The sequence below is a fragment of the Chelonoidis abingdonii genome, chromosome 18 (genome assembly GCF_003597395.2).
Source record: "Chelonoidis abingdonii isolate Lonesome George chromosome 18, CheloAbing_2.0, whole genome shotgun sequence".
NCBI classification, from domain to species: Eukaryota; Metazoa; Chordata; order Testudines; family Testudinidae; genus Chelonoidis; species Chelonoidis abingdonii.
In genome coordinates this window covers 19,344,328-19,355,753 of record NC_133786.1, presented here as the reverse complement: position 1 = coordinate 19,355,753, position 11,426 = coordinate 19,344,328, and the positions used below count along the sequence as shown (strand labels likewise).

General features: G+C 45.3%; 1 protein-coding gene across 4 annotated transcripts in view; it reads right to left on the bottom strand.

Moving 5' to 3' along the window:
• Positions 1-11,426, bottom strand: part of KMT2A (lysine methyltransferase 2A) — a 58,467-nt gene that overhangs the window by 5,927 nt on the left and 41,114 nt on the right. For 3 of the 4 annotated variants that reach the window (XM_032777133.2, XM_032777134.2, XM_032777135.2), the window contains exons 28-34: positions 5,658-5,722; positions 4,495-4,665; positions 3,772-3,846; positions 2,304-2,478; positions 1,716-1,823; positions 1,110-1,193; positions 562-691 (exon numbers count right to left, since the gene is read on the bottom strand). In XM_032777133.2, coding sequence (XP_032633024.2) covers positions 562-691; positions 1,110-1,193; positions 1,716-1,823; positions 2,304-2,478; positions 3,772-3,846; positions 4,495-4,665; positions 5,658-5,722 — 808 coding nt within the window. The remainder of the gene's footprint in view (positions 1-561; positions 692-1,109; positions 1,194-1,715; positions 1,824-2,303; positions 2,479-3,771; positions 3,847-4,494; positions 4,666-5,657; positions 5,723-11,426) is intronic. The other variant, XM_032777136.2, reaches the window with a different exon arrangement.

The following is an 11,426-nucleotide window of genomic DNA, read 5'->3' as shown; positions in this document are numbered from 1 at the left end:
TACGTCAATACAAACAGAAAAGTGTCTTCAAGAAGAAACTGCTGATATGTCTAGGAGAAGTTGCCAACAATGGGCATTTAACTGAGGCCTTCTCCAAAGCAAACACACATCAGAATGTAAAATCTGTTTGGCCTCTACAATTTACGCTGTCAGATGAATTATCTAGTGGTTTGAGCACAGGAATGGCAGCCAGAAACTCTTCTGTTCTCATCTTGGCTCCGACACCAATCCCCTCTCTGAACTGGGGCAAACAGCTTAGCTCCTCTGCCTTTGTTTCCCCAGCTATACTCCTTACCCCACAGAAGGTTGTGAGGATCAGCTGTTTGTACAGTACACTGAAGATTAGGAGTACTATGTAAGTGCTAATATTTTATAAGACTCCACACATTAGGGCATATATTTTTTCCATAGTTACACAGGGTTTCAGTTCATAACCCCTGTGAAAGACAATCATCAGTTTGCTCTTGGGAATGCTCCCTTCAGCTCGCCAACCAGAGAAAAGTGCTGTGGATGGGTTTAATTGTGCCTTTTACAAATGCTGATGAAAGCCACAGAACTCACCTTGCTGTCATAGTACTTCTCTCGTTTGTCAGTGAGGATGGAGCGAATGACATTGCCTGAATATTCAATCACCATCTCACCTGCATCAATGTTCCTTTTGCAGAATAGGCCCCGGCCATGGATGGGAGACCTAGTAAAAAGAAACAAGGTAAGAGAATATATCAACCAATGCAACTGGACCACATTGTATCAACTGAAGATCAGAAAACCTTAGCATACAGGCTAACTCTTCATCAAAAGGACGAAGGGTTTGACTCTCCTCACTGTGTTTTTATCATATGCAAGTAACCTACGCATTTTTAGCTTCCCTTCCCACCCCAAAAACAAATGGCTGAGCTATCACCAAGGTGAGCTGGCAGGAATAAGTGGTTTGTACTGAGGATCAGCTTTTTAAAGATTTGATCTGAAAACAAGGAAAGGGAAGAGATGAAAGGAGAGAGAGAGAGAACTCTTTCCCTTCAACATTCCAGGCGGACTTTAGAAAGGGTTTTCAATTTTTAATCTCCTTCTGCCCTAGACAGAGTTAAAGCACCAGAGTAAAACCATACCTGTAGACACCAACTGCCTCCTTGGAGGTCTTCTTCAAGTGTCGGAATCGCATGGGCATTGGCAGATCCATACTAGTTGCCCTCCTAGAACAAAGAGACACTGCTAAGTGATCACCTTTATTCGAGAGCCCATGCCACGCATTACTCGGTATAGTTTCACAAATATTTACATTTAGTCACTGTGACACTGCAGCCCAATGCCCACTGAGAAAGCAACCAAGATTAATACAGTGTATTTTTCTATAAATCTTATATTATAAAGCTGTTCTTAATTCAACCTCAGATCTCAGACAAACTCCTTACTGCTAACCAGCTCTCCTCTTCTGCACATTTAATGTAAGTAAACTTTTCTGCCTTATCCTCCCAGAATTCTGATCAGAACATCCTGCAGTAGCATGAAAACAGATTAGAGAGGGGCTGGCCACGTTCAGTAGCCAGCTCCCCTGCTAATGCAGGATTGTCCTCTACAATCTATTTTCTAGTGTTTTGTACATTTCAAGTTGTAACACTACACCTCCAGGTGCAATAGACAAGACCAAAATATTTGGCTTTTCTTCTTAGTATCCTCCCCTTTTCCTTGTTGGAGACAAAAATCCAGTTGCATACCTAGCAGACTTCAGCTGCACTTCCTCCTCTTCCTCATCATTGGGGTTGTATTCTGGTGGCTGTCGATGTTTAGAAGCCAGGAAATTGAACATATCAAATGCTGACTTCCTGGAAAGCAAAGAACATGTGCATTACTGGCAAAGTTAGTTTTCAACAATATCTTGGCTGCTGCAAGGGCTATGTGCGTCTGCTACTCTATCACTTCTCTGGCCTAACTTTCATTTCCTTCTCAGTGATTCATGCTCACTTCAGGTGCTGATCAAAGCTCTGTAAGGCAGCAACATCACATAAACATAATCTTTAGGATTGTGAATGGAAGTGGTAAAATGAGCGGTCTTATTAATTTCCATTTCCTACTGCTTGGCAAAGCTAAGAGCAACAGAAGTACTAGAGCTGCATGCAGGCTCAGGAATATACAGGCCATCAGTTTACATTTGGAAGATAACATTTAACTTATAATCTTGTTTTTAGTTTAAAGCTTAAATTTTGTACAAGTTTACAGTTTATGCCCCCTCACTTGCCAGGGAAAGTCTCTTATTCTGGTTAGTAGACTGGTCAAGTCCCACCGATCAGAAAGCTCACACTTACCTGAGGTGGACTTCAGCCCGAGCAGAGCCATGTGGATTCAGCGGGGGTTCATTGGTCTCCTCTGGTCTGTGGAATCTAAATTTGTAATTGTGGCAATGCTTTGCTCCATAAAGCTGCTCAATCAGGAACACAACAGCATCATGGAGAATCCCCAGCATCCTCAAACCATTCACACCTAGAACAAGGACAAAAGGAAAGGGTAAGAAACCATAAGTCAGAGAAGACCGGCAGCCCGAAAGATAAACCGGCCCATTAGAAACAAGTGGAAGCTCCTGCCAGATCCCATCTAGGACAGTGGCGTTTAGATAGTGATTAAGTTGAGCAGAATGCGAACTCCTATAGCAGGTGTATAAACTATGCCTAACTAATAAAAACCCCACACTGGAGCTTATAGGGTAACTCTGGGCATTCCACTTGTATGCTATGCAGTCACATTAGTGCTTCATAGACTTTAAGGTCAGATGGGCCTATTCTGATAATCTAGTCTGACCTCCTGCACACACAGGCCACAGACCCTCACTCACCACTCCTATAATAGACCCCTAACTTCTGGCTGAGTTACTGAAGCCCTCAAATCATGGTTTAAAGACTTCAAGTTACAGAAAATCCGACATTTACACTAGTTTAAACCTCCAAGTGACCAGTGCTCCATGCTGCAGAGGAAGGTGAAAACCCCCCAGGATCTCTGCCAATCTGACCCGGGGGAAATTCCTTCCTGATCCTAAATATGTGGATCATATAGACCCTGAGCATGTGGGCAAGACCCACCCGCCAGTCACCTGGAAAGAATTCTCTGGAGTAACTCAGAGCCCTCCCCCTCTAGTGTCCCATCACTGGCCGTCGGAGGTATTTGACGCTAGCTTCGTAGCTAGATCGGCTACATGCCATTGTAGGCAGTCTGACCTGAAGCGAGGAGATTTCTGTTCATACCATGTTGTTAACTTCAAGCCAGAACACCAGGACACATCTAAACTAGTGATATTTGTGCCACTAACACAGAATAAAAAGGTCAAATAGGTTCAGGTGGCCAGCCACCATACCTTAAGAGAAATTGCATAATTTTCTTATTTGAAAAAGTAGCAAGATTGCCTAACCTTTGTAGAATAAAAGCCCAACATTTCACAGGAAATGCAGCTTGCTCAGTGATCAAACACAAACCCTGACAAAGTAACGCATCAGGTAATAAGAGAGAAAATCACTGGCTGGGTCATTCTCATATAAAAGTTACTGTTGCTGCAATATTGGAGCTTTGGATTTATGCAAACCTTGAGGAGTTTTGCCCTGCTTAAATCAAAATATTTACTGCCGAAAATGTTTCTCCTTTAAAGAAGTGAGCTGTCTACAAGCAATTGACCTTTTTCTTCTGAAGACTCTAGTCTTGTTTGACAATTTCCTCATGACATTGGTTTATCTGCTCTTAAAATACACTTGTTGGCAAAAAGGAAACCACCTCAGTGCTTGGTATTACCTGCAAATGATAGCTGCTTCAGACGGGCATTGGAACGAGCTTCTTGAACTTTATCAGTCAGTGATTTCCAGGCATCTGGGATTAGGAAAAAGAAGACAAAACAATAAAAGAAGCTTTGCATCTATCGGAAATCAGGAGTAACTGAAACAGCTGCTCAGTAAGTCTCTTGATTGTCTTCTCATTCAGCAAGGTCTGCAGTAATGGAACCAAGTCCAGAGGGTGTGCATGTATGCGTATGCACACAGCACCTATCAGTATCTAGCAAAACACTTATGTGGCAGAGTGCCACTAAGCCATGTGGCCAATATAAAGAGAAGTGCCATAAACTCATCATTTCTCCTGTAGTTATACAGTTTTCACCCTCTCCAAAAAAACTTATTGGTGCACAGGCAAATAAGTTGCTTTAGCAATTACATTTGAAATGAAATTTAGATGACCTAATGCTTGGTCTGTGTTCATTATCTGTTTTGTCCCAGCATTCCTTTATATACCAACAACACTGTTGGGCAGTGGATTCAAAACAAAGTCGGCCAGTGCAGACATTTAACACAAACCACGCACTCTGGCATAGGATTTTGTTCCAAAGCTTTATGTCTAAGAGAAGATAAGTCTATTCTGAATAAGCCTGATAGAGAGAGCACAATTTCTCAAAAAGCATCTTTTGTTTTTAACCTCTGGGAACAAAGCTCAGAGAAAGCTGCAATCAGAAATCATTGTCCTCACCTTCAATACTTTCTGCACAGATCTGAAACCCATCATCACTTGAGATCTCAAACACTAGTCCTTTCTTTGGCTTCTTCTCACCAAGGCTTTCTTTCCTCTTCTGTTCTTGCTGCAGCCAACACATGAGTGGGGAGCTGAAAGTGCCTTCCTCCTCCTCAGGTGCTTTGGATCCTGGAAGACAGACAGACAGACCGACCGACCAATATGAAGATACACCTGGGCAGAATGAAGCTTTATTGTACCTCCCACCACCAAACAAAGAGATACCTAATGATGAAAAGAATTTGTCCCTGATTTGAACAATGGATGATTATTTCTAAGAAGCCATCAAAACTTAAGTATCATTCTTAGTAGGAGGTGTCTCCCTTATCAGTGTGCCTGGGTTACTCCCTAGTTTTGAGATCCTTTTCATGCAAATCAACTCCTGGTTGCTTCAGAGGTTAATACAACCTGTAGAAAATCTGTAAGGCAATTTAACATCTAACTCGGCATGGAGAACAGCATACACTATAGTAATCAGCTGCACAGTTTCAGCAGAATCCATGTCCACGTGTGGGCATGTGGACTCAGCCAGAACAATTCTGCTAATGATATTAAGTGACTTGTTCAAGTTCCACAATAATGGACTACCTTCTGAACGGTCTGCCATCACCAGTGGCAATGGGAATTATAAAATGGGAAAACAAAGACAGGTCTCTCTGTGAACCATACTCTAGGGGAGCTATTACAGGAATATCAATTTCTGGTGACGATGAACAGAAAGAACACTGCAGTTAATGCGACAACAACTTTACCACCACAATTTTAATTCTGTTCTCTGTATATGGGCATTCTAAACTCTGGAACGGGACTTTCTAAAGTCTGGAGCTCTCATTTCCTAATCAAGAACTGAGGTCCTCAGCATGGATTTTACATCCATTTAGAAAGTGAAAGCCAGATTACACCACAACACGAGAACATAAAAATCAAAGTTGCAAGTTTCTGCAACTACAACCACACATGCAATTCATATTACTGTGACTGGAACATAACTCCCTCCAAAACTAGCAGAAAACAATACAGTGGCTACTGAGAGTTCTTTAAAGCGGTCAAACATGAAAGTGACTACATAGTTCAACACCAAAGACTGCCAAGAAACTGCATTTTTGGAAGATGTGACATACCTGTATTTTCTTGCTCATTTGCTGTGTTCTGCACTGACTGTGGCTCTGTAAGAACTGCCATTTGCCTTGGGGAAAAGGGAAAAAAATCAAATATAATGCTTGGCAATAAACCACCCCACAGAAGGCAATTCCTGTTTTTTTTCTATGGCTAAGCCATCTAAGCAGTTGGAGTTGTTTGTTTTTCACAGAGACAATGTCAACTTGAATATTTTTACCTTGATTAAATATAAAAACTTCTAGTTTCTAACAGAGCACACTTTAAATAATCCTCTTATTCCAAATATGTTTATACGAGTTTTTCAGTTCTCCAGTAGCTGTTTATAAGGATCCTTTCAGAAAGGGAGAAACTGACTGTGCAAGAGAACAGTGAACCTGTATGCCTGTGACCAAAAGCACCTCAGTATTCACACCCTGCACATTACTGTAATCATCTCTGTATAAAATATGCCTTGAAAGTTATATTGCAAAACTAATAACTCAATGGTCAATAATGTCATGATAAAATGTATGTAATCCATAAATCACAAACCACACAGCCCTAACTAGACAAAAGCTTGATTGCGCCCCAGAACTTCACAATGCGTTATATTGACAGACTCGAGGAGCTCAAAGGCAAGGTTAAGAAGTGACTTGATTACAGTCTATAAGTATCCACATGAGAAATAAATACTCAATAATGGGATCTTCAATCTAGGAGAGAAAGGTTTAACACAAGCCAATGTCTGGAAACTGAAGGTAGACAAATTCAGACTGGAAATAAGGCGTACATTTTTAACAATGAGATTAAGTAACAACTGGAACAATTTAGCAGGGGTCATGGTAGATTCTCCATTGAGAATTTTTAAATCAAGATTGGACTTTTTTTTTTTTTTTTAAGATCTGCTCTAGGACTTATTTTGGAGGCATTCTATGGCCTGTATTATACAGGAGGTCACACAGTGGTTTCTTCTGGTCTTGACATCTATGGGCTTGTTTACATTACAAGCCGTGCGGCTAAAAGTCTCACAGCGTAGCCGCTGTTTGTCAGCTCTCTTGCTGACAAAAAACTTCCACCCCCAATGAGTGGAATTTGCGTTGTTGGCAGGAGAGCGCTCCTAGCGACTGTGTGCTGTTCACATCGGCACTTGTCACGGCAAAATTTCTGACTTTTTTGGGGGGGCAGGGGGAGGAGGGGGTGTTAACACCTCTGAAAGACAACACTTTTGTCGTTCAATTGCCAGTGTAAACATAGCCTATGAATCCGTGCACAAAGAATACAAGCTGGAAAAGGAAAAAAAACAACCAGTTTTTCGATTATTTCAGTATAGAAATCTTAGTGTTACCTGTGACTACAGTAGGTACAAGGAGCCAGATTCATCATTGAATAATTTCAGCTTTATGCTGTTGTAACACTTAGCATGCATTCACACTACAGAATTAACTTGTGTGATCCACCCTCAAGTTATTTCCTTCGTGCCTGCATTTCACAAAGAAGAGTGGCTTCACTAGAGAACAGCAGCCAAGCTTGGGGAAGCAGAAAGGCTATCGTGACCTTTATCCACACTCGCACTTTACTCACTTGTGTGTAGCACTAAGACTTCCTGGGATACATCCCATGGTTCATAGCACCACCATGCAACTCTATGTTTTTGGTGTCTGGAGACAGAACCTATCCTGGGCAGAAATGGTATGAACCTGACAACTCATTAAAGTAAATCAGTTCTGGCTTGGAGCACTCAACATTTCTGTCCATTCCCTTCATTTCAACTTGGAAGCAGGGCACGGATCCAACTCAGAAAACACAAACTATCTATAGCAGGCGTTGGTACTAGCACAACTCTCGTTTTGGCAGAAGAAAGAAACAGGGCATGTGGGCTGGGGGCAGGGGCAGGGGCAGCAGCTTGTCACCGTGCAGAAGTGATGGCATGCGTTCTTAAGGAGAGCAAAAAGCTACATGCAGAGCTGGAAAATAGGATCAGGCCCTTAAGCACTAAGTGATGAGACTACATCACCAAGCAGCCATGAGACCACTAAGAGTGGGCCACGCTCCCAGAGTTGTGTGAGAAGCTCCATCCAAGCAACTGGCAGTACATTGAGATAATGTCTTCCCGGAGGCCATTCTAAAAAAAATTGAGCTTTATGCCAAAGATGGATCAGTGCAGTTGCTGGTACTGGCAGCTGAGTGTGACTGTGGAGAACGAAGGCTCAGCAAGCCTAGATGTAGTGGCATAGGACTTCTGGTCAGGAAACAGGAAATAGATAGCAAGAGAAGGCCATATGGTAGTAGCCACAAAGGATTGTGGGCAGGTATTGGAGGACTAATGACCCTCACAGGGTTGCCCACTTTCTATTTGCAGAAAACCAAACACTCTTGCCCTGCCCCCCTTGTCTCCGAGGCCTTGCCCCTGCTCACTCCATCCCCCTGACATCAGTCTGTCGCTTGCTCTCTCCCATCCTCGCTCATTTTCACCAGGTTGGGGGCTGGAGTGCAAGAGGGGGTGAGGGCTCCGGCTGCAGGTTCTGTGGTGAGGACAGAGATGAGGGGTTTGGGGTGCTGGAGAAGCTCCAGGGTTGGGCGCAGGGTGGGGTGAGGGCTCTGCCTGGGGGTGTGGCTCTTGGGTGGAGCCAGGGATGAGGGATTTGGAGTGTAGGAGAGGGACTCCTGGCTGGGGGTGCAGGCTCCGGAGTGGGGTCAGGATTTGGGGTGCAGGAGGGGTCTCAGGGCTGGGGCGCAGGATTGGGGCGCAGGAGTGGGTGTGGGCTCTGGGTGGCGCTTACCTCAGGCGGTTCCCGGGAAGCAGCGACATCTCCCTCCAGCTCCTAGGTGGAAGCGCGACCATGGCTCTGCGTGTTGCCCACATGCGCTGCCCCCTCAGCTCCCATTGGCCGTGGTTCCTGGCCAATGAGAGCTGCTGAGCTGGCACTGCAGGAAGGAGCACCACTCAGAACCCCCCCATGGCTGTCCCTCCACCTAGGACCCAGGAGGAGATGCCAGCAGCCTCCCGGAAGTCACACGGATCCAGTTAGCCTGCCTGCGCCGCCAACAGGACTTTGGTGGCTCTAGTCAGCAGTGTTGACCAGGCCGTTAAGAGTCCCTTTTTGACCAGGCATTCCAGTCGAAAACCAGACACCTGGCAATCCTAGACTCTCAACTGTCGTGCTATGACACTGGCCTGTGGCCACATTATAGATAGGTGGAGTTAGTGGTTCTTGAGGGAAGCTCAAGGTCTGTCCCATTACCCCAAGTCATGACAGCTAACTTGTTTTACTACTTACACCACACACAGATCATCATGGAAGACATGAGATGCACTGTCCTAAGGATGGGGGTTCCACGACCACCACTCCCAAGAGGAGGCGGCGGGTGCTGGTGGTCGGGAACTCCCTCCTAAGGGGGACTGAGTCATCTATCTGCCGTCCTAACTGGGAAAACCAAGAAGTGTGCTGCTTGCCAGGAACTAGAATTCACGATGTAATGGAGAAACAAGACTCATCAAGCCCTCGGATCGCTACCCCTTCCTGCTTCTCCATGTGGGCACCAATGATACTGCCAAGAATGACCTTGAGCAGATCACTGCAGACTACGTGGCTCTGGGAAGAAGGATAAAGGACTTTGAGGCGCAAGTGGTGTTCTCATCCATCCTCCCTGCGGAAGGAAAAGGCCCGGGTAGAGACCATTGAATCGTGGAAGTCAACGAATGGCTACGCAGGTGGTGTCAGAGAGGCGGCTTTGGATTCTCTGACCATGGGATGGTGTTCCGAGAAGGAGGAGTGCTAGGCAGAGAGAGGCTCCACCTAACAAAGAGAGGGAAGAGCATCTTCGCTTGCAGGCTGGCTAACCTAGTGAGGAGGGCTTTAAACTAGGTTCACCGGGGGAAGGAGACCAAAGCCCTGAGGTAAGCGGGGAAGTGGGATACCAGGAGGAAGCACAAGCAGGACAGCGCAAGGGGGGAGGACTCCTGCCTCATACTGAGAAAGCAGGATGCCTGGGAAACAAGCAGAGAGAACTGGAAGTCCTGGCACAGTTAAGGAATTATGATGTGATTGAAATAACAGAGACTTGGTGGGATAACTCACATGACTGCAGTACTGTCATGGATGGATATAAACTGTTCAGGAAGGCTCAGGCAGGGCAGAAAACGTGGGGGAGTTGCATTGTATGCAAGAGAGCAGTATGACTGCTCAGAGCTCCAGTATGAAACTGCAGAAAAACCTGAGAGTCTCTGGATTAAGTGTGAGCAATGAGGCTGATGTCGTGGTGGGAGTCTGCTACAGACCACCAGACGAGGACAACGAGGCGGACGTGGCTTTCTTCAGGCAACTAACAGAAGTTACTAGATCACAGGCCCTGGTTCTCATGGGGGACTTCAATCACCCCGATATCTGCTGGGAGAGCAATACAGCGGTGCACAGAAAATTCAGGAAGTTTTTCTAAAGCGTAGGGGACAATTTCCCGGTGCAAGTGCTAGAGGAACCAACTCGGGGCAGAGCTTCTCACAAACAGGGATGAATTGGCAGGGGAAGAAAAAGTGGATGGGAACCTGGGAGGCAGTGACCGTGAGATGGTCAAATTCAGGATCCTAACACAAGGAAGAAAGGAGAGCAGCAGAATATGGACCCTGGACTTCAGAAAAGCAGACTTTGACTCCCTCAGGAAACTGATGGGCAGGATCCCCTGGGAGAATAACGTGAGGGGGAAAGGAGTCCAGGAGAGCTGGCTGTATTTTCAAGAATCCCTATTGAGGCAGCAGGAACAAACCATCCCGATGTGTAGGAAGAATAGTAAATATGGCAGGAGACCAGCTTGGCTTAACAGTGAAATCCTTGCTGATCTCAAACTCAAAAAAGCAGCTTACAAGATGTGGAAAACTGGACAAATGACCAAGGAGGAGTATAAAAATATTGCCCAGGCATGCAGGAATGAAATCAGGAAGGCCAAATCACACTTGGAGTTGCTGTTAGCAAGGGATGTTAAGAGTAACAAGAAGGGTTTCTTCAGGTACGTTAGCAACAAGAAGGTGGTCAGGGAAAGTGCGGGCCCCTTACTGAATGGGGGAGGCAACCTAGTGACAGAGAATGTGGAAAAAGCTAATATACTTGATGCTTTTTTCACCTCTGTCTTCACGAACAAGGTCAAGTCCCAGACTACTGCAGTGTGCAGCACAGTATGGGGAGGAGGTGACCGGCCCTCTGTGGAGAAAGTAAGTGGTTTGGGACTGTTTAGAAAAGCTGGACGAGCACAAGTCCATGGGGCCGGATGCACTGCATCCAAGGGTGCCAAAGGAGTTGGCAGATGTGATTGCAGAGCCATTGACCATTATCTTTGAAAACTCATGGCAATCGGGCAAGGTCCCAGATGACTGGAAAAAGCCTAAGGTAGTGCCCATCTTTAAAAAAGGGAAGGAGAATGATCTGGGGAACTACAGGCTGGTCAGCCTCACCTCAGTCCCTGGAAAAATCATGGAGCAGGTCCTCAAGGAATCCATTTTGAAGCACTTCGAGGAGAGAAAAGTGATCAGGAACAGTCAGCATAGATTCACCAAGGGTAAGTCATGCCTGACTAACCTAATTGCCTTCTATGAGAAGATAACTGGGTCTGTGGATGAGGGGAAAACAGTGGACATGTTCCTCTTTGACTTTAGCAAAGCTTTTGATACGATCTCCCACAGCACTCTTGCCAGCAAGTTAAAGTAGAATGGGCTGGATGATTGGACTATGAGGGTGAGAGAAAGCTGGCTAGATCGTCGGGCTCAACAGGTAATCATCAATGGCTCGACGTCTAGTTGGCAG